Genomic DNA, 27212 nt, shown 5'->3' on the forward strand with positions numbered 1-27212 from the left:
TAAATGGACAATATTTTGAAATACACATTGCTATGGACTCCGTCATAGCTAGAAGTTAGCCTTTATGTTGAGAGTTTCATTATCACTTTTTAAAACTATTTACTTAGAAAAAACTGTCAGCTAGAACCTTAATCTCATAGTTTACTTGCTCAAGTACATAACCTTGAGAAGGAAAGGAATCTTTGAGCCAAAGCTGAGGCAAAGAACACTTCAGGTGCACTTACTTCACTTGCAATGTCTCTGGAGGCCTTGGCCGCCCTGATGGGAATGGCATCTAGCCGCATATCATAGCCCTTCTTCTTGGCTTCTTCTAGGCCAAGTTTATATAGTTTCTGAAATAGACATAAATCGTTGTAAGTTTGATTTATAAAGTGCAGTGTAAGAAAAACATATTATGCACCATGAATATATTGCTTACCTCACTGTAATTTATTTTGTTTTGTTTAGCTAGTAAAACTTCAGGGGTGTCTGGCATAATGTGGACAGTGGTTTTATCTTTATCCCAAGCTTCTGTATAGAGATGCTGAAACAAACAAAAAAAGATGTGACTAGTACAGGCCAGTAATAAATCTGGCTCTTAATGAGAGTAAAGAGTCTGCTCTGTGAGTTGGTACCTGTGACACCTTCAGGTATAGATGTCTCATGTCAATAAGAAGCACACCACTTACTAAAACCCACTTAATACCAAGCCAAAGAATTGAATGTGATTTTTCTTTTATAGAAACAGATCTCAGTGTTTACACACAGCCATACAAAAATTAATACCCTCCTCAAGTAAAGAAAGAACTTACATGGTTCATGGTAATAGCATTGTTTTTTGCCAAAACCATTGGGATGGAGTCCATGAGACTGGAAAACTTGAATTTATCTGGGTGCTGACGGTAAATGTGGTCACTCAGAATCTGGGAAGCTCTCTTGTTCTTCTCATCCTCAAGAGAGCCAGTAGGTAACCAGCCAATGCCTCTTAGCCACTGAAGGTCTGACTTGTACAAATTCTGAAATTGTAAGTGATTAACTACTAAACACAAGCATAACAATATCCCCCTAAAGAATACACATTTTATATTAGTATATATTTCAATGCTTGAATTCTTGGGAAATTTAAAAATTTTGGTATGTCATGTAAATCAACAAAATATGCAAATTAGAGACATATTTTGAAAAACATTTTAAACAGCAAAACATAGAGAACGACCCAACTCTTCCAGATCAATAATCTAGAGGCTTCCACCAAAGCAATGGGTGCTTTACTGGTTCTCTCTTTGTGGAATAATGATGCTCCCAGATTTCTGGTGACCAGAAAGAGCACGGCCATTAGTCCAGGGAAAAAGAACTCAGTTGTATGAACTCAACTCGCCTCACTTTGGAGGAACTTTGATACTTAGGAAAGCAGATGTTGTGCTTTGTTGACCAAAGGAAAATCTTAGACTCACATCGCTCTGGAGGTCATAGGCCTGCTTAGCATGGATGACGTCACTCTGGTCAGGGAGGCACGTCCACTGATGCAGGTAATTCTTGTAGTCCACGTCACTGACCAAGGTCTGGCACTTCTTGGCCAGCACCACTCCCAGCATGTCCACTGGGCTGCTGAACTTGGTCTTCCACTTCTCAAAGTCCTTCTTGTACTCCCTGTCACTCTGGATCTTGGCCACGTGCATGGACCACATCATCTTGGGATCATCTTCGATGTTCCGGGCTCCAATGTGGTGGCCAAGCTGCTTGCGAAAACCTTCCTTGTACTTGTACTAAAGGAAAAAGAAATGTCTCATTTCTTTCAAAATTAACTTATGTTACCATCTTTGTGGCAAATTACAAAGCACATTAATTCCAAATATTTCACTAAGCTTAGAGAGCCACAGATTTAAGGCTTCTTTGATATGAAAGATTAAAGGCTAAATCCAGCTAAAAATTCCATACATAATAAATGCAGCCTTGAGCTCATCCTCATCCTAGACAACATCTCTGGGATCATTTTACTCTGTTTTAATTTGTTACTTGGCAGACTCCGTTCAATTTAAAATTAAACTGAGACCGCTTTGAAGTGAAAATTGCAATCTAATCAATATAAACAAGGGATAAAGTCTTACTTCACTGGCGATTTCTCGAGATGCTTTTGCTGCTTTGATTGGTATGGCATCAACGGGAAGATCATAGCCTTTTTTCTTCAGCTCTTCATAACCCATTCGGTAGAGTTTCTGTTAAGAGGTGAATATCACTTTGAAGAAAACTATTTTCCATAAACGTCTGCAGCCTAATGAATCCAATGTGCTAAATATTTTAAGAATTCATGAGACTAGTATCCGTGCTCTAGAATACTCAAGTGTAATTGGAAATTATGCCCATTGATTGCTGATGATCCTGTTTTAAACTTTAAAGCCCTTTAATTACTAGATCAACAAAATTCAATATCAGCTCTTCCCAAGTATTTATGAGAATGAGTCAGAAGCAAATTGACAGAGAAATGAAATATCACTTAGGTGCTGTTTTCCAATTAACTTTGAGTGTTCCATTGGAAGTTTTTGTTAGAAAAGAGCAATGCCTTTCAGTCTAACACCTCTAGTGGGGAAAAATCACACTTAACAGTTTACCTCTTCCATGTAGCTAATATGTTGTGAAATAGAGTCTATCTCACAATATAGGGCTGTCTAAAGTAGGGTCCACATTTGTAAGTAAGAAACAAAGTCCTTCATAGTTTTTTAAATGTAACATTTTTTGAGGAAAGTTTAAATATTGAACTTGAAAAGCTTAAGCGATATAATTTGCATCTTCAGATTTGTTATGTAATTAAATAATTGAGAATATAATTTAATGCACTTTATCCAGAAACCAGATTGTGTACAGTGTTTTTTGATTGTAGACTTTTTTATATTTTAGTCCTTTGTGTCATCACTCCGGTACATTACCTAATGCTAAAGTCTTTGTATTAGAGTTTAGAATTTGTCTTTAAAATATTTGGTTTTTACATCTATAAATTTCAGGAGATTATGCTATGATGACAATAAAGAATAAAAATGAAATTCTCCTGCATGGGTTTCTTATGCTTATTCATTCAAAATTATATTGAATTTCATGTGTGTCAGGCACTATGTTAGCTAACCACTACAGATCCAATACAAATTGTCTCTGCCCACAAGGAATTCCTATCCTCACAGGGAAGAACTATACAGACCACTACATTGTGGTGATATGCGTAGTAATGGGCTACAAGGAACAGAGAGCACCGCCCCCAACTCTGTCTGAGATACAGAGTGCCAATTATTTTGACATTCAATCTAAAACCCACTAAACGAGGACTCTAAGTCACATGTAGTTTATTAATTAAAATGATTCAAGCATTTAAAACAACTTCCAAATAAATTCGCTGCCTTAGAAGCAATTAAAATGAGTTTTGTAAAAACACATGCTGAATTTGGAAACTTACATCACTTGTATTAATTAAGTTTGCTTTAGCCTGAATAATGTCAGGTGTATCAGGCATGATGTGGATTTGAGTCTTGTCCTTGTCCCAAGCTTCTCTATAAAGTCTCTAAAATGAGAAATAAGAATTTTCCAGTTGTGTTGTTAGATTAGCAAATGGCATCGTTAACTCCAAACAGTATTACTTAATTTAGGTCAATCTAATTTAAGCAGCATAATTAATAGTATAAGCAGATAACAGCCTTTCCAAGCAGAAAAGACAGTATTTCTTGACTTATCTGAGACATAATTGTCTTCCAAAATATAAATTATGGATCACTTTTTCAAAGTTACAGATAATCCTGCCTGTCAGAAATCAACACAAGTTATTAAAGCCTCTGCCAATATCATCAAATAGGGCAGGAGTTCTCCATCTGTGGGATTAAAAGTTTCCCTCGGTGTTTAATTGGGAGACAGTCCTTATAACTTCTGAAAAGATGACATATTCGGGGTGTGTCTAGGAATTAGGGAGTCTCATTTCCTATCTGATTTATTACATAGTTACATCACATAATTATTTGGGAAGGATTAGAATTCCACCAAAGGATTTTGCATGAGATTTATCAAAAATCTCTTGTATGTTCCAGAGTCATCCTGTCTTTCCTTAACAGAAGAGGATTCAGATAAAAATCTCATTGACTTACTAAAACTAGGAGGTTAGAGTTTGATGAAAAACAGTATGTTTACATTGTCAGAGAATTCCCCCACAAGATACTCATCAATTACAAAGGATAAAATAGTAACTAGACAGTGGAGAAACCTGGTGACATCATTTTAACCAAGTGGTCAAAGTTAAAATTATCAGTAATGGGGCAAATTGCTGTCATATGCCTCCTGATACAATGTATGGAGGAGGATGCAACATGTGCTATCCTGCTAAAAATATGAAACCTGAATCTACTCATGAGGAAACATTAGACAAACCCGATTTTAGGGAGGTTATACAAAACAATTGGCATGTGTTCTTCACAAATGCAAAGGACTTGGAAGACAAAAGTGAGGAATCAGTTCAGATTAAAGGAAACTAAAGACATAACAAGTAAATTCAACGTGTGGTCTTGGTCTGTTCTTGGATCAGAAAATATTTTTTACTTGGTATAAAGGACCCTTGTGGTAAAACTGAATAAATTCTGTAGACTAGTATTGTTTCAACACTACTTTGCTGATTTTGATCACTGCACTGTGGTTATGCAATAGAATGTTCTTGTTTGGGGGAAATATACACTGAAGTATTTAGGGGTGGAGTTGCATCAGGAAGCAACTTACACATGCACACACACGTGGGAAAGAGAAAGAAGTGGGGGAGAGAGAGAAAAAAAGGCAATGTGACAAAATGCTAACAATTGGGGAATCTAAAAAGTGAAGATATATAAATGTATATACACACATATATAAATTATTTGTATGTCTCAACTTTTCTGTATGCCTGAAGTTATTTCAATACAAAAAAATTTAAAGTCTCATTGGTTTCTTGGACCCGTCAGCTTCCCTTTGAAGTGTGCAGTGTGGGATGTGTGGAGCTGGCACTTTTCTCCTTCCTGAACATGTTTACGATAGTCCTTATAATCCAGAGAAGGCGATTAAGACCTTCAGGGCTACAACAAAGCAAGGCTTGTGAAATTCCATGGACATTTATCTTGGTTTTATACTAACATTTCTGATTAAGAAAAGTTTGAGTTTCTCAACCTCAACACTATTGGCGTTGTATAGCCAACAACATGACGATTCTTTGCTGTGGGGGAGCTGTCCTATACATTCTGGGATGTTTAGCAGCATCCCTGACTTCCATCCAGTAGATTTCAGTAGCATGCCACCCTCAAGTTATGACAACTGACAAGGTCTCTGAGTGTTGCCAATGTCTCTTCTGGGAAAAAATTGTCCCTGGTTGAGACCCATTCAGTAGGACCACTTCTTTAATGGCATGTGTCACTTTCACCTCATGGAAAACAGAGGAAATTCTACTATTTGTTTATACTGTTTACATGTATTGGTCCACTCAGAAGGAGAGACAGCAGGTTCAAGGACTCAGGTGGCCCTCTCCTGAAGCCTGAGGAAATCGGTATCCTGTAACCAAGACACACTTCTGGGGAGGTCTGTCCTGAAACACTGATGTTAAGTTTCATGATCCAGGGTTTTTCTCTTGGCCACCATATTAGTTCAGAGCTTTGTAAACAGCCCTGTTTCACGGAAAGGTAAGACGCTTTGATTTCAAATGGGGAAATATTTTGCATAAATTTGTTGCTCTATTAGTCAGCCTGTTGGATTCAAATTGCTATCATAAAAACAAAGAAGAAATGGAAATACAAATATTCATAATAAAGCTGCCAGGTCAGCATTTACTATAAATTTTGGATCTTTGTAAGAAGTCTATGAGGGGTTGATTGGGAAAAGAGGAGCTACAATTTATCAAGTGCTTATTATATGCTGATTATGGGTTATGCATATTATATAAAAACTAATATATATGTAAAATATATAGCATTTAAATACATAGCTACACAAAATATATAGCATGTTACATATATTTAGATCCTTCTAAGTCCCAAGAGTTATTATTATTATACATCTATTTAAATTTTCTTACCATCTCCAGAATCTCAGTGCACATAATTCAACCCTCTACAATTTTCAAGGTTATGCTTTTAACTGAGCAATGATGAGTACTATTTCACTTCTCGGCACAGAATTACTCTACATATCTTTTATGTATTTTATTCAACAAAAATTTACTGAACACCTATTACATGCCAGACATTGGTGTCAATGCTGGAGAAGGAAATAATTCAGCTAAGTAAAATGCATTATAATCACTTGGCAGAAAATATACTCAGTATTATAACATTTCCACTGTGCCTATGAAAGATACTCAGAATGTCTCCCTCTTACACACTCTACCCCAACAAAATCTGGGTTTTTAATGCACTCAAGTTTCAAAGAAAAATATACGTTCAATAGTTTTCTGTTTACACTTTAGATAAATAAATAAGCAAGCAAACTTTGGGTGACAAAAATTGATACTAACCTGTCTGTACATGATCCAGTATAGGGTAATTGATAATTCAAATGAAGGAACCAAATATAAAACATTGTGCTGTGCTGTGCTGTGCTGTGCTGTGTGATGTGATGCTGTGCCAGTCTGCTAATTTACTAAGCAAACACTACTGAGTACCTACCGGGTATCAGGCACTATAATTTATTATTTTTTTCCAAAGAGTTACTCACATCACTCCTATTTTTGGCATTTGTCTTTGCCAGAACTATGTCCATGGCATCAGGAATGCTGGTGAACTTGTATCTGTCTGGAGGCTGGCGATATTTCTTCTCACTGATGATTTCTGAAGCCCGTTTATTCTTTTCTGCCTCCAAAGAACCCAGGGGACTCCATCCTATGCCTCTCAGCCACTCAAGGTCAGACTTATACAAATTCTGTGAAAATACAAAAAAAGCCATCAAAATCCCATCCTCATCTCAAGCCTTGACTCAAGTGATTCTATGCATTGCAAACAGTACAGTTTTGCTATTCAAAAATAATTTACCTTTTTAGTCTCTGTCTCTTTACAACTCAATGGCTACTTATATGAGATATGAAGTAATACATAAACTATGAGATTTAGTAGAAACTGACCTCACTCTGTAGTTCATAAGCCTTTTTAGCTTGAATAACATCATTCTGGTCTGGCAGACATGTCCACTGGTGCAGGTAGTTCTTATAGTCTATGTCACTGACCAAGTCCTGACATTTTTTGGCCAGCACCACTCCCAACATGTCCACTGGGCTAGTATACTTGGTTTTCCACTGCTCAAAGTCCTTCTTGTATTCTCTTTCACTCTGCATTTTGGCTACATTCATGGACAACACAAGCTTTGGATCATCTTGCAGACTCCGGAATCCAATATGGTGGCCAAGTTGCTTGCGGTAGCCTTGTTTATATTTAAACTGAAATCAGAGGAAACAATTCTCTTACTAACACAAACACAGGTCAAGTTAAACTGTTTGCTTTGTTTGCATGTTTCTTTTCCAAAACTGAAATGAGAATAAAGATGTCTACACTAACTTAGTGAGAAATGTAAAAACTTAAGTGGAGACTTCCAAAGAAACATAATGTCACTGAGTATCGGGACAGGTTATGATGAGAAATTAAATCCAGTGAGAGGCAGAAATATATGTTGAGATGTGCTAGACACTGTGTATGCTGATTCCAGGGTAGTATTTGATAAAGCTCTTGTGATATCCTTCTGGGAATGGTGGAAAAGTATGGCTGAATAGCAAAAAAAAAATTTGGGAAAATTCAGGACTTGATGAACAGGCCTAATGGTGTAGAGTAATTTATTAAGCACTAAGTTTTTTTTTTTTTTTTTTCAGTGGTTTGCCATATAGTTATGTCACATAAAGTTGTTCTGTTCAGGATCCATATTTTCATGCACATGTGGATAAAAATAGCTCAATATGTTAGATTAGAAAGAAAATTCCACAAGATCTCTACATACTGCCAAGATGGGTCAAAAAGAACTACATAAATGTAAGAAAGTAATAGTGAAATTCAGTATTTAGATTCAACTGGGGAAAACTGCATTACTATTGGATGGCAATAACAAGAATGATAATACTGATGGAGATGATAGCATTTACATGATGCAAGATGCTGAATGCACATTACACTTCACAGAAGTAGGTTCTACTCTCTCTTGACACCCAGCTTCATGCTATGTATTAGAAACACTCAGGAGTTTACATTGACTGTAAGCTCCAAGTGGGCAATCTGAAAAAAACTGCTTATAAAAAAGCAGAGTTTTATGAGATTCCGTAGGGGCACAGAAAAAGGCAAATCAGAAACTCCTTTACTAGGCCTGACATGAAACAAGAAAATAACACTGAGTTCTGAGGCACCCTATTTTGAGAGGGGTTTTGAAAACATAAATCACAAGTCAAACAATCAGAAGACTGAAGGACTTGTAAAGCTGAAACCAAAGGAGAATAAGTTAAAAAACTTGAAATGTTTGAAGGGATGTCAGGTGAAAGAGGAAAAACACTACTTTGTGGTGTTCTAAAGCCCAGAGCTGATCAGTAACATGTTTAAATTGGAAATAAGGAAATAGATCATGTCGAGTAAAGATGGTCCAGCAAGGGAATGACCTGCCCTGAAGAACACAAACATTCTTTTATTTGTAAGTATTCCAGAGACTGGATGACTACCTGTTGGAATGGAGAGAAGGTAGGACGTTGAGTGGGAGATTGGATTAAATAACTTTGATGCTATCTTCTAATTCTAAATTCTACACTTGTAACTTATTAAGTACTCATAAAAAATTGCTCTAATTTCCTTAAATTGTATAGATGCAAGAACCATTTGAACTGAGAGGAGATACAATCTAAAATGGTGGGAAATTCATTTGAATTTAATTTTAGGGTAAGATTTCAAGAGGTTCTAACAGATTCACATGAAAAGAAATTATGTGGTGTTGTTAGGAAAGTACTGACACAATTTCTTCAGTTCCGAAACTATCTTTACCTCATGGGAAACACATAACATTAAATAACATGAACACATAACATTAAATGAAAACGAGTTTACTTTCTGGGGACCATTCAAGAATCACTATTGCTTTAGATTCATCACCATATCAATTCATTTTAATGAGGTATTGACCTGCAAGCTGGAGAGTGGGTAAAAACACATCATCTAATTAATTTTCCAACACTTCTGGAGTACCACAGATTTAACTAGAACTAGAGAGATTCTTCCCTTATATTCTTAGAATTTATTGCCAAATTCTGCCTTTAGAAACACTTTCTCTCCAAACCAAATCCTTGTTTGGTTTTCTTTTAAAGATTCTGATTAAGAGGGTGTACTTCCCTATAAAATTCTGGCAATTTATTCCCTATAACCTGAATTTTTTGTGTTTAATTTTTGGGGTTAACAAAATGATATGTTTTTGTATTTGAAGAATATCTAAGTCAGATATTTGTAAAAATTTAATTAATCAGTAGAAACTATATCCAGTTAATTCACCAAATTTACTATCCTATCCAATCATACACAGAACTTGCCTTGGAGAGCAAATATCCTTATTTTATGAACTCTGGACCAGATATCCAGGGGAAAGTTACGTTCTCTGGATCTTAAGTCTAAATTCCTACAACTTTCTGTATTTTCTGTACCCTAAGCTAATTTATTATAATTATGTAACTACAAGGATGGGCTGAATAAAAAGAATTTGCAGCTGATTTTAAATATGAGCAAAGAAAAGCCCATTAACAACAGGTTGTTGAGGTTATTTATTATCTGGCACTTTGAATTTGCCTAAAATAGACAAGTAGAAAACAGGAAAATTATTTGTAGGAAAGCAGAGGAAAACAGAAATCTCTGGTTCTTTTGTAATGTCTAGAAACATAACATCTTAGTGTAATGCATCTTGTAGCTTCCCTGGCTCAGTCTCTGTTCAGGAAGCCCTTCTTTTGGTATTTGATCAGCAAGAAAGAAGGGTGAATTTAGAGTGAGTGAAGAGGGTAGAAGAAGATGAAGGGCATAGCATTACGTGTTGAAAGATATGGCCTTTCTGCAAAAATTGTTACCAGCACTGAGGTACCTGATTCAGGGTAACAGTATATCCTTAAAGAAGTCAAACTATACTTACATCACTAGCAATGTCTCTTGAAGCTTTGGCCGCCTGTACAGAAATTGCATCAACTGGGAGATCATAGCCTTTCTTCAATGCTTCTTCCCATCCAAGTTTATAGAGTTTCTGAGAATTATAGAAATTATTTAGCATTATTCAGTGTATATGAAAACCCCTTCAGATAATTGAGCAAAAGTTTACCTAAAGAGTAGACATCTGATTCTAACATTATCTATCATATCTCTAAAGATATGGATAAAAACAAAGCAAGGCTTTTAAGAGAGCACTGACCTAGCATCATGTGACCTGGCTTCAATTTATTTTTGTTATTGTTCTGAGACCCTCTCCCCAGCCCCCTGGTAGTATAACTGAGCATGGCCTTTTCTGTTCGGACACAATATTGTCTTATCAGGTATATTAGGTACTTTTTCCATGCAGTTAAGTATGGTCTAGGCTCACTATAACACAGATGTTAGAGTAACTGATTTAAAAAAAAAGTCAGGTAACAAAATTTTAATTACCTAAATGAGAAAAGTAATAGATAATGAAATGCCTTTTGTAAGGTACAAAAAATGAGTTAACCTTTCTGAATCAAATTCATTAAATGGATGCATGTGTGTTAAAACTAAATAATAATAAAACTAGCTGAAAGGTCATCCAGTGCGTAGTATGTGGCAGGCACTGTGCTGAGAACCTTGCATGGATTTTCTCGTTTGGTTCTCACAGCAATTCAATGTCATAGGTACTTTTATGGTCCCAGTTTTAGGGATGAGGACATGAAGGTTTAGACCCAATGCTATACAACTCATAAATGGCAAAACCAAAGCTCATATCAGGTCTGCTTGGTGCAATTTTTTCTTTCCACGACTATTTATTGATTTTCTACTCTGTGCCAAGCACAATGAGTACCAAGATACACAAAACAGACACAGTGCCTACCTCCAGGGAATACAGAACTGCTGCCAAAGAGCTTGCTCTTAGCCACCATATTTTCCAGCATCCCTAGGCTAACCAGTTTGAGTCATTCATTTCCATTGCTTCAGCATTTACATCAATTAGATATCACCATATCATTTAATATGTTTAATTAGTTTCAAGCCAAATTTTTATGTAGTTTTACCTGACTGTACTGTGCTTGATTTTGCTTGGCTTGTAAAATATCTGGTGTATCTGGCATCACATGAATCTTGGTTTTATCTTTGTTCCAATCAATAGTGTATAAGTGCTAGGAAGTTAAAAAAAAAACAACAGACATTTAAAATTTGAATAACTTTTTAGGACCAACAGGAAAGAAAAAATATAACAGTATTTAATGCACTCAGTTTGAATTAGATTATATTAATTTACTAACTAAAGTATAAAATTCAGAAAAGACATCAAAAATAAATTCAGATTTTAAAAAATAATTTAAAAGAACAAATAATTTCTAATTAGAAGAGAGATAAAAGAAGGGAGATAAAAATAAGAGATAGGCAGCAGAAGACAATGGTGTAGGGGCGTGCTCTGGTACTATCTGCTACTGCAGAGAAGTGATGGGCCCAAATTAAATTTCCCAAACCAAAACCAGAGGCTGCTAGCCCTGCCTCCCTGAGAGCTGTATGGAAGGACAATTGTTCTGTGTACCTTGTTCATGGTATGAGCATTCTGCTTAGCAAGAACCATGTCCATGGAGTCGATCAGCTTCTGAAATGGGAAGTTGCTAGGGTGCTGGCGGTATTTCTGGTCACTGGCATATTCAGTTGCTTTCCTGGCCTTCTCCACTTCTAGAGAACCAGCTGGACTCCAGCCAAGCCCTTTGTACCATTCATTGTAGTCCTGCTTATATTCGTTCTGTGAAGAGAAGAAGCAAATTTTACTTTACCATATCAAAGACTGTGATCTCCCTTCTCATGCTAGGAATGCAACCATCACCCAGGAAGAATAGAGCCTTACATCACTCTGTATGTGATTCATATTCTTGGACAGCTGGATGTTCATGGCGTCTGGAAGAAGGATGTATCTGTGGATCAGGTGCTTGTAGTTGGTGTTCGTGACGTTGGCTTGGGCATCCCTGGCAGCCGTGACACTGAGCATGTCAGCAGGGGTGTGGTAGCTGGTCTTGGTCTTCTCATAGTTCTTCTTGTACTCCCGATCAGACTGCATCTTAGCCACTTGCATGGAATGGACTAACTTGGGATCATCCTCAAGACTACGGAAACCAACCATTTTTCCCCTCTCCTTTTCATAACTGTGTTTGTATTTATACTGTAAAGAAAATTTGAATATTTATTCAGAGCAATTCCTTTGACTAGAAATCATTCTAGTGTTAATATTCTGTATCTCATAAAAAGTGATGTTTGTATAGAATTCTGCTGTTCACAAAACACATTTTTCACATTTATTTGTGTAACTTGTTATTCACAACTACACCTTGTGAGGTTGATAGCAAAGTTACTGTTACTGCTCCCATTTTATAGATGAGTATGCTGAGACCCAGAGGGGTGAGTGACTTGCTAAGGTCACTAAGGATTAGAATCCAGATCTTGATGATCTACCACACTGACTTCTACACACATGCAGTGTTAAAGAGATCTCCAGTAAATGATAAGATTACAGCAAACGAGAAAAAAGCAGAACGTTCTAAGCAGCTTAACGCTGTCCTAAGAAGTCATTTAGCCAGTCTTGATGAAAATAAGCTCAGTTACGAAATATGCAGTGTCATTTGAGGGTTGCTTTATATTTGTGGAGCTCCTTTTAAAACTCTCCATACTGGTAGAATGGGGAAGAGATTTGACTATTTATCACCAACTTCTGCCTATAGTGGGGAGATCCTGATACACGGACAGCTTCTTATTCTGCCTGTCTCTTGTGCGTTTTGGTGTGCAAGTTAGGGGCTGGGAGATGGGAGAGCCATGTAACTCTAGCATAACAGAGGGAGAAGAATGTGGAGTTCTCAGGACAATGTAGGAGTGGGATAGGGATGGCTAGGTAGGAAAGATGAAGAGCAGAAATGGAAGAGGAAAGACTAAGTATGATGGAGAGGGGCAGCTAAGGAAAGAGGGCTCTGAATGTGCTCTTCCCATTACCCCCAAATCATTAAATGCTCACTGTGAGTGATTTCTCATGGAAACAACCAAAGGAAAGAATTGAGTTTCATATAGGTGATGTGTTACAGCAGTAGTATGTCGCCACAGCAGCTCTCTGGGAGGGAAAGCCCTAATGGATAGTGTTTGCCAATTTCTGTGGTGTCAATACTCCCATTATGGCTGATGTTAAGCTACCAACAGTTTAATGATTGGTTTGCAAAATTCTTGATTAATAATCAGCGATCATGAGCACAAAAGATTGGCAATCCCAGCACACTCTCTCTGCAAGACACCCTGTTAGGAAGAGAGCCTGACAGGCAGGAGGCAAGAACAACCCAAGTCTTCATTAAGAAAACTTAGTGAAGGGCTTTGGACTTCTGCAGGCCAGAGCCTTGGTGATGGAGTTCAAAGTAAATTCACCCAGATCTCATGAGTCACGGAACTGACATCAAGGTGATCATAATGTGTTTGGCATTCTGCTTCTTCAGAAATACCAGAGAAAACACAAGAAAGAGGCTAAGAAACATTCACAGAACAGAACGGGGCTATTGTTAGCAGGTATGCATTTTTCCCCTGTCTTAACCATTTGGTTTTTCTAGATCTCAGCCCTTATTATTTTGGTAGATTAGAAGCCCCCAGCCAGGTGACTGCATCCCTGCACTTACGTCGCTTGCAATATCTCTTGAGGCCTTGGCAGCTTTGATAGGAATTGCGTCAGTTCTGAGATCATAGCCTTTCTTTTTAGCCTCTTCCAAAGAAAGTTTGTAGAGTTTCTGGAAAGAGAGGCAAAGGAAATCATTTTCTTCTAAATAGGAAAGCCTGGAATTATTTTAAAAGAGTCAACAGGTACTGTAGCATCTTTTTTTTTATCTTGCAGGAGAACGCTTCATGGGTGATTCAAGGGCTGGATGTTCTCACATGTAACATAACGGTGTTTGAAAACAAAATATATTACAAATTAGAACATCTTCAAGAAACAACCAGAAAAAGTAAAAGGTACTGGTCTCTATTAGGTTTTAAGTATGGTTTTTTAAAAATGGGAAAGCCCAGTAGATTCTCATTGATGCATTTTGTCAAATAAGAGTCAAGAGAAGACTACAAAATAGCCATATTCTTACATCAAAAGACTTCACTGTTTTGTAATTGACACTTTTATTTATATCATTGTGTGGATTCTGCAATCCAAAAGGAAGTCTGCAACCTCAAATCTCTGTGTAATTGAAACGAACAAAAGAAAAAAGAAACTGGTAGGATTTGAGGGTTTCCTAGCAACTATGATTAGGATAAGAAAGGAAGTGAAATAAAACACCTATGCATTTTCTAACAGAAAGTGTTTCACATTCTAATGGGGATTGCCCTAAATTCTTCAAAATGTTCATCTTCCCTTTCCATTTAACTTTTCCTGACACTCCCTGTGTAGAGCCATCCCAAAAGCTCGGTGGAGGGACTAAGAAAGTCAATCCTGGGAGTCTCTCTTCCTTTTTCTCTGCTTCTGGCCCCTCAGCCCTTCTTTTTAATTCTGTTAGCTTGATAAGAAATACCTGCCCCGGAACAAAATCCCCACTGTCCTTCAAATTCCTAACTGCTGGGCCCGAGGCCCATAATAGTTCTACTCCTACTCTTAGCAAAGCAAGATTAGAAAGAAAGATTCTCCTTTGTGGATTCCCACTCTTATGTTCAAAACATTCACTCTCATAATTGAGAGACATTATGTAATTTATTTTTACTGGGTCAACTAGGTGGAAAAGAAAGATGGCAGTGGAAGGAATTATACTTACATCACTCATATTAATTGCATTTGCCTTTGCCAGAGTAATCTGGGGGATATCAGGCATGATGTGAACTTTGGTCTTGTCAGCCTCCCATGCTTGTTTGTAGAGGTGCTGGAAAGTTAAAAAAAAATACTAGAAGTTAGTATTTAAAATCTTAAAAGGAAGTCACATAGTACATATATATCAATGTATACAAATTTCAATATTTTATGTATCTTTATTAACTAGCTTTCACTTTTAAAAAAGTTAAAGGAAAAAGTGCTCATTCAAACAAGACAGTAGAGTCTGTAAGATGGAATGCAAAATGTCCTGTTCTCCTATTTTAAAGTCCACAGAGAGTCCTTTTTTTTTTTAATATAAATGAGGTCATATAATATATAATGTTTGATTATATTGTTACCTAATATTATAGGTTAGACATCTTTTAACTTCCTTAAAATAATTTACTTCATTCATTTAAAGAGCTGTAATATTCCATGAAGAAGTGTAACCCAATTGATTTTAACAGTTCTCCATCGATAGACATTTGTTGTTTCCAGTTTCTTTCTACTATAAGCAATGGTACCATTATCTATGTGATGGGCCTAGAGATGCGCCACCCAGACACCCATTCAAAGAAGGACTTGGACTTGTTGCCCCAACTATTGGCAGACAACCTCCAAACTGTCACCTGCTCCCTTACTCAAGAGCACACTCTTCCCTGCTGATCATCCAGGGACTCTTCAAAGTTGGGGTACAAAGGCCTGGCCGTTCTGCCCACTGCAGGACACTTCTGGCAGGCCATACATGCTCAACAACCCTCTGTGGCATTGGCTGAGGCTTCGTAGTACCAGTATCACAGTTGGCCCCCTCCTGCCTGTCCTCCCTCCCAAAGGTTCTGATCCCTGAAAAATGCCCTGTACTCCAAATTCTAGCTGAGCATCTCCTTTTGGAGATCCTAACCTGTGAAAAATATTACTGTGTATATGTATGTACGTATATCTTCACACACACACACACACATACAAGGATTTCTGAAACATATTGGGCATCTGCATTTTTAATTTTAACAAATATTGACAAAAATTGTTGATTAGAAGTTTACATTAACTTCCTTGCCAATACCATAGATAGCACAAATTTTTTAATCTCTGCGAGTCTTATAGTTGAAAAATGCTGTCTCTTCATTTTAGCCAGGTTTGATTAAAAAATGAAACCAAAACTTCTGGAGTCTTCTTCTAGACCAGGGATCAGTAAATGTAAAGAGCCAGACGGTGACTACGTTAGGCTTTGTGGGTCACAGACTCCCTGTTACTAACTACTCAACTCTGTTGTTAAAGTGCAAAAGCAGACACAGACAATTTGCAAATGAATAGCTGTGGTTGTGTTACAATTTTACTGACAAAAATGGTAATTTTCTGGTCTCGGTTTTAGACCAGCACAACCCAACAGAACTATCTGCAATGATGGAAAAGTTCTGTATCATTTGACACAACAGCCCCTAGACACATTGGGCTACCACTCGAAATGTAGCTAATGTGAACAAAAAACTAAATTATTATTGTTATTTAATTCTAATTTAGATTTACATCACCGCATATGGCTAGTGATTATAGTATTGGACAGTGCAATTCTAGTGGAAAGAGCAATCGTTAGTCATCAGAGTCTTGGTTCTTGTCCAGACCAGGTCATTGACTTGCTGTGTGTCTTTAAGGGAGGTGCCTTGCCTCTGTGGGCCACCATTTCCTCAACTCTGTAATGAGGGGATTCAACCTGATGATCACTGAAATATCTCGCAGTGTTAGCATTTTCTATTTCTATGAGGCTCATCTTGGCATTATTATTCTAAAATGGTAATCTTTAACATTGAAAAAAAATGAACTGTCTAAAATAGTATTTTAAAAATAAATATATGTTTGTGACAGTTTAAATTCTAAATCTTAAAAGAGGCACTGAGATTTGTGTCTTGTCGTTTAGACAAGTCCTTTTCAAGGAGGTTGATCTTGACAAATTTCTCCTTCAGGGGAATCCAGAGGATTTACTCAGAGACTTAGCATAATACAGCTTCATCTTTCTGTATCATTTGCTGCAACTATTTCACGTTCAGGTCCAAATTATTTCCCCCTTTTTTCCCTGACCAATTGCATTTATAACTGTGATCCACACAATACAACCAATGTTGCTGCAATTATGTTATCATTTGTAGCTTAAAAAAGGATGTCCAAGGTTGATGTGCTTGTTGGTTCTGAAATCAACTTATGGCTAATAAGGTAAAAATGTAGTATGGCTTTCCTGAGGGCTGGAATCATTAAGGATCCAAGAAACTACAAGTGGAGAACAATTACTCTCAGGATTGCCAGAGAACAGAACACCCTGGCTTGGAAAGCTGCTATAGCTGCATAACCTAGGAGTTTTCATTTATTCCATCAGAAGAGCAAGGAAGCAGTGGTGGGCTGCAATGCCCAGCTGTTATCAGCCCTACAATTTACTGATTCAGCATCATGAACTTCTACCTAAATTCACCTTAGAGAAAGGGGACTCATTTTCAAAATTTGCATTAAAAGAAAGAGCCCATATTTATTTTGTTATGTCTATTGGGTAAGGTGGTTCATTGAACATTTGAAGGGGGACATTTATTAGGACTAATTTCTATCTTTTTTAAACTACAAGACCCTTTTTCAAGGTAGAGGAAACATTAATTATGAAGCCCTAAAACTGTTATCAAAACCCGTAGACTAGGGAAAGGGGGTGGGAAGGAATAAATTTGGGAGTTTGAGATTTGCAAATGTTAGCCACCATATTAAAAAATAGATTGAAAAAACAAAAAACAAAACAAAAACAAATAACAACAAAAAAAACCAAGTTTCTTCTGTATAGAACAGGGAATATCAATATCTAACAATAGCCTTTAATGAAAAAGAATATGAAAATGAATATATGTATGTATAAGCATGACTGGGACATTTGCTGTACACCAGAAATTGACACACTGTAACTGACTGTACTTCATTAAAAAAAATTAAAAAAAAAAAAAACCTGTAGACCAAATGTAAGCTATGCCTGGCTTCTCCCTGAAACACTACATTATTGAAAGACTTACTTCATTCATAATTTTTGCATTATTCTTGGCCAAAACCATGTTCATTGAGTCCATCAAGGTGGAATACTTCAAAGTGTCTGGGTGCTGGCGGTACTTCTTTTCACTGAGAATCTCCGTGGCTTTCTTGTTTTTCTCAGCCTCTAGGGAGCCCAGAGGGAGCCATCCAATACCCTTCATGAAGTCAGCGTAGTCAGCTTTGTACTCATTCTGCAAAAGAGGAAACGTTTGGGGGTGAGAAGAAACCAAATCTTCTAAGAACCATGAGCAGGTATTTAATACTCCATAAGTTCCACTTCAGGAACTTTTCAACCAACAGTATATTCACCTTTAACTACTTTCATCCCTAAACTTGATCTTTTTCACATTTCATTGCATGAGAAATTTAAAATAAGCAGTAATACCTTTGTGATTCATTTGTTTCACTCAACGCCTTCATAAAGAAAAAGTACTAAGAAATACCAAATAGATCAATCTTCCATGTGACTGTTACTATATCAAGAAAGGTGACCATGTTGGAATAACCTTCTTACAAAAATCCCCACACCCCCTTGGTTAACAGATGACTTAGGGGGACCTCATTTCTCTCTTTTGCTATAAGCCTTTGAGTACCAGCACTGTTACAACTTCCTTTAGGTACGCCAGAAACCTCACTGGTACTCTGTGTGAATTTCGATTTTTCCCCTCAATCCTGACATTTCCCTCTACAGTTGTAGCCTGGTTGCTTTCCCTTGGGCACTTACGTACCTCCCCAGCAATTAACAGCTCAGCTCTTACATTTCCAAAAAGAACTACAGGCTTGGCGTGGCCTACATTTCGTTCATAATTTCAATTCACTTCACCCAGCCACCAAATGGCCTGTATAGCTGAATTTTTGGCTTTTTACTCCCTGTACCTTCCTCACATCCATTCTCATAGCTGACCTCAGCCATCACCTCCTCACTGCTTCATCAGTCAGTAAGATGGGCAATTAAAAAGTTGGAAATGAGAGCTGGTTGGGAGTGAGGGAAGTAGCTACCAATTTATCTGACTTTCTGCTTTACCTCCTACTCCTTAATCAGGAGTTTATGCTCTGACTCTCTGCTTGATGTATTTCCTTCAACACATTCTTTCTGAAACCAAATTTCATTTGCTATTGCTGAATCTATCATCCACCAACGCTCACCACAGTAACAGTAGATAGAACTGATCTACTTTTGTGTTAAAAATAAATAAATAAGTGAATTCAACCTAAGGTGAAAAAAAAATGAAACACCTCATTGGGCAATTACACATGAATTTCTGTCAGGATTTTCAAAATGTCATTACTCATGGTCATTCACGATTTGCTTATTATCCAGAGTAAACGCTCTGCAAGTGTTGCGGCTGTCAACGTACATCGCTTTGAATATGCATCATGTTTTTGGCCAATTCAAAGCTCATGGCATCAGGAAGCATGTTGTAGGTGTGGATCACATTCCTGTAGTTGGTGTTGGTGGCCACCTCCTGAGACTTCTTGGCTGCCACCACACTGAGCATGTCCACCGGAGTGTGGAAGGATGTCTTAGACTTCTCATATCCCTTCTTGTACTCCCGGTCTGACTGCATCTTGGCCACCTGCATGAAGTGCACCAACTTGGGGTCGTCCTCTAAGCTCCGGAAGCCAATCTGTTTCCCTTTGGCTTGTTCATAGGCTTGCTTGTATTTGTACTATGGATGGAAAAGAAACATGGTAATGAGGATAGTGAAGGAAAGAGAACCAAACGTAATTCACTAGATGCCATTAGCTTTGTCACAGCTACTCTAACTTTGGAAAGGGAGGAGTTGGGTGGGGAGGGAGCGGGGGACAGGGAGCAAAATCTTTAACCTCAAATTGCTTGCCAGGCTTGAGTCCATGGGGGGAAAATGATCTCAGGGTTAATAAAAGAGATGTGTAAATAAGTTGTTTTAGGGAGATTTAGAGAGCAGCCTTTTCCCATTCAGCTGCGTAACCAGCAGACAGGGCTGTTTCTTATGGTGCATCTTTACATTCAGGAAAGAGCTTGGTAACGGCTCTTCTGGGAAAATGTGTAGATCCCTATGCTTGCTTAGAGTTCCATAAACAACTTAAGCACTCTACAAGCAACACGTTTTAACAAGACCTTGTCATTTATCGTATTAAATAATGAACAAATGATCAGAGAGGCCTCGGTTTGGGTGAAGGGGGATGTTTTGTGTTACAGGGGATGAGGGACCCACCAACCCTGGATAGAGCTGACTGCAGCTTCCTGGGTACACACAAGCTTGGCTCATTTGCCCTTTTTTCGTTTAGACTAAACAAGGCCTAGTGGAAGCACTTACATCACTGGCGATGTCTCTGGAGGCCTTTGCAGCCTTTATTGGGATGGCATCAGGCCTCAAGTCATAGCCTTTCTTCTTTTCTTCTTCCCAGCCAGCTTTGTACAGTTTCTAAATGATGAAACAGAAACACACCAGCATCTTGTTATTCGGGTTAGAATGTGGATCCCAATTTTGAAGTGGTTGGCATGGGAAAGACAGATGTTCCACAAACAGTAGTTCCCTTCAACGTCCTCTCCCCATTTTTGTGGTTGTTGATAATTTACTTACATCACTCATGGTGATTTGGTTTACTCTCGAGAGTAAAATGTCTGGAGTGTCAGGCATCACGTGAATGGTAGTCTTGTCTTTGTTCCACTTTTCAGTGTAGAGCCTCTACAACAAGAAAGGCGGGCACGTGATTGTTCAGCAGGACAAATACATAGTGTGCTAACAAGAGGAAGAGACTCATGTCTCCACGGTAGAAGAGATTAAATCTGATATTGGAAAGTGGATGAAATAGCAGGAAGATGGGCTGATGAGACTAGACACACAATTTTAAAAATCATCAAACAAGGGAGCCCTCTTTCACTTAAACAAATGCCATTTGCCCCAACCTCGCACTATGTGGAGTTTTGTGGTTCTGTCACACACTCAGCGTGGTGTTGACAGACAGCCTGGGGTTGGTATAAGTGAGAGCTCTCTAGACACGACAAAGGTTATAGACTCTGCCCTCTCCCACCATCACCACAGCCACAGTCATCAGAAAGACGACAATACTGACAAAGGTCATGGTGGCCCTGCCAAGTTCAACAGCCTGAGCACTGCAAGGGTTCTCAGGCTGAGGCCGCAGGGAACTTCCTACCTTATTCATGATCAGTTTGTTACTTTTGTTAAGGGCTTGTTCCATTGTGTCCATGGCATATGTGAACTTCAGCTTCTCTGGGTGCTGGCGGTACTTCTTCTCACTAAGAATCTCTCCTGCTTTCCTTGCCTTCTCCACCTCCAGCGACTCGATCGGAATCCAGCCGATCCCTTTCATCCAGTTGGTGAAGTCGGATTTGTACAGGTTCTTTACAATGAAAAAGGAAATTTTCATTTTAGAAAGAGTCAGGGTTTCTCTGGCCAGATGATTTGCTCATTTTCAAAAAGAAAAATAAAAGGATGAGGAGACAGGAGGAATAACCTGCTTTTTATTCTCTACCATCTTTCAGAAAAAAATTAGTTATGAAAGTGATTGTATTCATGGTGCTTTTGAACAGGAAATCCTACTTAATAATTCCTTTAAAATTTTAACTTTTGGGGAAAAAGTTTAACAGAATTTTGCACTGGAAGGGATACTGTATTGCACTCATTTGGACCTCTTAGTTTTTCACAGAATACATCAACATATTGAGTCCAGTATCTAAAGTTTAACATATATATATATAAAATAACCAAAGGAAAAAAAATATATGTATAGGTATGAATATATTTCAAACAAGTGAAATCCAAAAACTCCAAATTCCGGAGAGAATCCCTATTTATAGTGAGTCCAACCAGCTTTAGGATGGAGTAGGTGGAATTGCCGATTTCTAGTCCTCCCCTCCCACCACTAGAAATGGATAACTAATTCTATGCCAACAATCTGCTGACTGCTACATACATCGCTTTGAATCTGCATCGCGTTCCTGGAGTGCTCCACATTCAAGGCATCAGGCAGCAGGGTGTAGTGGTGGAAGGGTTGTCTATAGTTGGTGTTGGTGGCAACCTCCTGAGATTTCTTGGCTGCAGTCACACTGAGCATGTCCAAGGATGTGTGATATCTGGTCTTGCTGGCTTCATAGCCCTTTTTGTACTCACGATCTGACTGTATTTTGGCTACATTCATGTAGTGAACCAGTTTAGGATCATCCTGAAGGCTGAGAAATCCAATTTGCTTGCCTTTGGCTTTCTCATAGGCCTCCTTATATTTGAACTATGTGAAAAAGAAGAGCAGACAGAAGTTTAATGAGGTAAGTTGTAGGAAATACTAAAGTGTTGAACTGAATTTCTATCACATATTAAGCAATAGCCAAATTCAGTCTAAATCTTGGTAACATCTAGTGTTTTTTTGTATTTTTAAATAAATGAGCAAAATATTTCCAATGGATGGTCTTGAGATCTGCTCTGGGGATAAGAATGGAATAAACTGTAGTTTATATCTCAATTATTCCTAAGTAGATTCTTTGAATTTGTTCAAAAGTTCTTGAAAAGTTTATTAAGGATTTGGTGTATCTATATTATCCGTTTCCATTATTAATTTGCATTTCCTTATAAACTATTAGCATAACCCTGAGTAAACGTCAGCAAAGCCATTATAAAAATTAGTTTATTGAGGGAGGAGAGTGTAGCTCAAGTGGTAGAACATGTGCTTAGCATGCACAAGGTCCTGGGTTCAATACCCAGTACCTCCTCTAAAAATAAATAAATAAGTAAATCTAATTACCTCCCCACTAAACAAAAAAAAATTAATGTATTCAACTCTGAATGAGTTTCTACTCTGTCAAGGTATTATATCAATTCATATAGAAAATATAACTTAATTTGTAAAAGTAATTCATTATTTAAGTAAGTAAGTAAGCAGGTAAGTAACTAAAATACTGTCAGTTAATTCATAATTCTTTCTGGTTTTCCATAGTTCACCAGATTTTTTTTCTTTGTGGAAATTATATTATTAAAAAATTATATTCTTATAAAATACTGGGAGACTTTTTTGATTTTAGTGCACTAAGGCTTTTTTTCTTGATGAAATCCAAATGAAAAGCAGTTTTTAATTTCATAATAATACTAATGAGAATTCCAAGTATTTCACAGTTTAAAAAAAAGAATTCTTTCTGATAACTGTATTGAGTTTTTAAATATTTTTAAGTGAAGCCATGTAAAAAAAATTATTGGTACATAACATATTAGGAAATATTTTTATATTATAATCTTATTTCCTTCCTAACATAGCTCATATAACCTCATACATCATGTAAAGGTTTTTAAAATATAAAGAGGGTTTACTATTTTCAAATTAGACTTACATCACTAGCAATATTCCTTGAACTTTTTGCAGCAACAATTGGAATGGCATCTGGTCTCAAATCATAGCCCTTAGTGAGAGTTTTCTTCCAGTCTGCCTTATAATGAGCCTTGGAAAAAAGGAAAGATTATTTTATTATTAGACATAATTAAAAGAGGAATAAAATAGGATGCAAAAATCTTTATTATAAAATATGTCATAATATATCCCTTTCTACTAAAAGAATTCAGAGTTAGCATTCTTAGCTTATCTTTTTGGAATCTATTAGATTCTTTTTTTAAAAAAATCAGTAAACTATATATACAGTATTGATCTCAACTGCTTTAAAAGTGAATATGTTTGCATAAAAAAGCAATGGAAAGGTAATGCGTTGAATGTGGGATAACATAAGATTTTAATTTTTTCATAATTTTCTGTATTTTCCAACTTTTCTATAATAAGCATGTAATGCTTTTATGTTCTTGCATTTTTTGTAATGAAGCATTTTAAACTTACAGAAAGATGTGGATACTAAAATTTTAAATTCAGATATGGTACCACCCAGCTTTAATTAATCTTAATGTTTAAATATTACTTACAAAAGAAGGGAAAACTTTTAAATAAACCAAAAGAATAGAAGTAAGTACTAAAAGAAAATGTTTATCTAGAGATAAAAGAGAGCCTAAAATGTTTGGAAAAATGACTAAGTAATCTTTTAGAAAATAAACAATTTTATCCAGGTTTGATTATATGTTTAAATTAGAATTTCCAAATTTGCTTTAAAAGCAAAAGGAAATAATTCATAAGAGTAAATTTAAACATTGCCACCAGTTACATATCTAGACTACCTGAGAGAGATGCTAGTCGCATACAAAAAAAGTTTCTGAAGAAAACTACTGCAAACTTTCTTAGAAGCTTAGAATTTTAACAAGTAACTGAAACAGAAGTTATAGAAATAGCAATACTTACCCTTACTACAGACTATGCCCTCCTGTGTTTTTCAGTCTTGTCTATTCCATTTTGTTTCACTTTTTAAAAAATGGAATACAACCTACTAGATTGATTTATAACCCACTAACAAGTCATAGCCTACAGTTGAGAAAAGTATGCATTAAGCAAAATGTATGGTAGCCTCCAGTCTCATATTCTATGATAAGGATCCAATTTGGAGACTGTTGGTTTGCAAACTGGCTCCCTGTATGTGGAGGGCAAGGAGAGAATGAAGAAAGAGGCAGAGCACTCCCAACTGATAGGTGGCAGGTTTAATAAACAAAGGAACTTACATACGAGGCTTGTCTTGGGCAGTCACAAGACAAGTAGATATCCACACCTGCCCACCAGAACCTTACAAGTTTATTTAGGCCTTAGCTGAGTTCAATAACATATACCGTCCAGATGGTTTCAACAACACATTGCTCTCTCAAGGCTGCGTCCTTGAAAATAGCTCTCACTGAGGGAACAGTGGGCAGAACATACATTCCAAGGACAGAGGAGTGGGTGAGGAGCCTGAGTTTCCCGGGTCCAGCTCCAGAGTCACCTGGCAGCCACATCCTCTCAATGACCTCCTTCCAGCAAGACTCAAAGGGTCCACACTGTTTGCTCCCCCTAAAATTCCCCAGTGCTAGAGTTACCCAGAACTGGAAAGGAGAAGCCCATGTAAGCAATACTAGACTGCCACTAGGCCAAATACTCACATCACTTATGTTGAAGGCATTGACCCTGGCTTGAATAAACTGAGGCACATCGGGGTCCATCGTGTACTTGTGCTTCACTTTCTCTCCTTCCACCTTGTAGTTCAACTGAAAATAAAGGAGGCGGCGTGCAAATCGCATGAGCTGACATAATGAAAGCTTCATCAAGCACACATTTCTTTAAAAAGGATGGCTATTGTTTGTGCTTTTCCACTTACAAGGCAAACACCTACACGATCACACAGAGGGAGTGTTAGTAGACATAGCCATTCACTCATTCCACCCATATTTATTGGGCAGCACTGGGGGCCAATAGGCAGGGTGGTAGGTTTTGTCTTTGAAGTGATAAAAAGGCAGACTCATCCTCTTGGAGCTTATAGTCCAATAGAGGAGACAGAATAAACCTGTAAACTGTAAGACAGAACTAGAATTGGTGATGTGTTGTAAATTAAATCACTTAAGGGGGTCAGCAAAGGCTTTCCAAAAGGGTACATTTATGCCCAAACTTGAAGAAAGGAGAGAGGTCATGGCAGAAGAAGAGCATTCAGGGTCCTGGGCATGGGAAGCACGTGGCCAGCTTGAGGGACTGAAGGCAGCCCAGTCAAGGGCTGGAATGAGCTGAGGGGGTCCTGGGGGGATTAGACAGGAGGGAGAGTAGGCCACAGAGCTGAGGGCCCTGTCAACCAAGTTAACAAGTTGAGATTTTATTTTAAGTTCAAGGAGAAGTTACTAGGGGGTTTTAAGTATAAGAGAGACATGATTTATGTTTTAAGATAGTCTTTTTGGTTGTCATGTGTGACCCCAGGCAGGAAGTCCAGATAACAGATTACTGTAGTTGTCCACGTGAGAGATATAAAAGCTGGAGTTGGGGTTGGTGGCAGCTGAAAGACAGAGAAGTGCTCCAACAGGATGGCTGTGAGATTGGGAAGCTAACTCAGGGGATGTATTGCACGTGAGGGTTCACACAGGGAGGTGTTAGTGGTGACTCCCCCCTTTCGGGCTTGAGTAGCCAGGTAATAACCAGGTAGACACTGATGGCATTTACTGGGAAGAGGAAAACTTAGTATTGTGAGGGTAGGGTTTTCCTAACTGGAAAAATACAAGAAGTGACACCTCAGTCAGTGCAAAAGAAATTAGATTTTACACCATTTAGTACCACTAGAATAGAATTAATCTTGAAACATTTGTGGTAATGTCAGACTGGTCTGAGAAATGAAATCCACAGATAATCCCCAGATCTGAGCGAAAGAATGCATTCTCCACTTTTGAATATGTGGGGCTAGAAACCCAGAAAAGTCTTCTCTTCTTTGCTCTTTATTTACCACTCTCTTTCTGGTGGAGGGATCTTAACAGAACTCTGAAATTACGAAGTGAGGTGAAGAACTGAGCATTGTAATACCTGTGACTAAGAAAAACGGTCCAGACAGAGCTGGGCTCAGAAAGGTGATTCTGAAAGTAAACTGCTTAACTCCTCCTCAGAGGTCTCTCTCAGAATATTGGGCTATTTATTTTGCAAGGGGATTAGGATACTATGCCATCTCTTCATGTAGTTAAGTAGAACTCTTGCAACTCAGAGCAATAAATACCTTGGCCTACAGTTCAAAGTCACAGATGACAACAGTAATTTTATTTCATGTGTATAATGTAGGGATCTGCTTATGAATAACACAGACTTTCCACATCTGGAAAATAAAGCAAACTTGGAACATCTTCCTTCTCCCCTCCCTGTTCTCCTTAAGTTCCAAGTTGCTTCAAAAGTAAAACCTTTTGAATATACCTCTGAAAGCAGTTGATTTGCTAACATAGATGCACTCTCATGAACCAAATTAAGAAGGATGGTGGAGTGGCTGGGTCATGGGAGCTACTCATGGACAAAACCTTTTGAAGGGAAACCACTTACATCACTTAGCTGCTTTGTGTTGTGCTGAGCCAAAACCATGCCCATGGAATCGGGCACACTTGTGAACTTGATGGTGTCCGGGTGCTGTCGGTACTTTCTCTCATTTAGTGCATTGCCTGCTTTCTTGGCCTTCTCAACCTCCAGAGATCCGAGAGGGATCCAGCCAATGCCCTTGAAGAAGTTGTTGTACTCGTCTTTATATACATTCTGTAAAAGAGTAATCTCATTTGAGGAGATATCCAAGAGCATACTCAAGGGATGTGTCTGAAGTCTGCAATTCTATCGAGAGGGAATGCGGAGCATGCCTGTGTCTG

At 37.8% G+C, this 27212-nt stretch overlaps 1 protein-coding gene and 1 pseudogene across 1 annotated transcript in view; one reads left to right on the forward strand and one right to left on the reverse strand.

Annotated features, from left to right (window-relative positions):
• Positions 1-27212, forward strand: part of LOC116663621 — a 544445-nt pseudogene that overhangs the window by 239048 nt on the left and 278185 nt on the right.
• NEB (nebulin) overlaps positions 1-27212 on the reverse strand; it is a 226036-nt gene that overhangs the window by 147512 nt on the left and 51312 nt on the right. The window contains 23 exon segments of the mRNA XM_032479425.1: positions 225-332; positions 419-523; positions 792-995; positions 1434-1745; positions 2088-2195; positions 3422-3526; positions 6679-6882; positions 7082-7393; positions 10093-10200; positions 11195-11299; positions 11698-11904; positions 12007-12318; positions 13805-13912; positions 14918-15022; positions 17991-18197; positions 19365-19676; positions 20307-20414; positions 20574-20678; positions 21148-21354; positions 21928-22239; positions 23330-23437; positions 25002-25106; positions 26899-27105. Coding sequence (XP_032335316.1) covers positions 225-332; positions 419-523; positions 792-995; positions 1434-1745; positions 2088-2195; positions 3422-3526; positions 6679-6882; positions 7082-7393; positions 10093-10200; positions 11195-11299; positions 11698-11904; positions 12007-12318; positions 13805-13912; positions 14918-15022; positions 17991-18197; positions 19365-19676; positions 20307-20414; positions 20574-20678; positions 21148-21354; positions 21928-22239; positions 23330-23437; positions 25002-25106; positions 26899-27105 — 4074 coding nt within the window.

Source organism: Camelus ferus, chromosome 5, assembly GCF_009834535.1.
Source record: "Camelus ferus isolate YT-003-E chromosome 5, BCGSAC_Cfer_1.0, whole genome shotgun sequence".
NCBI lineage: Eukaryota > Metazoa > Chordata > Mammalia > Artiodactyla > Camelidae > Camelus > Camelus ferus.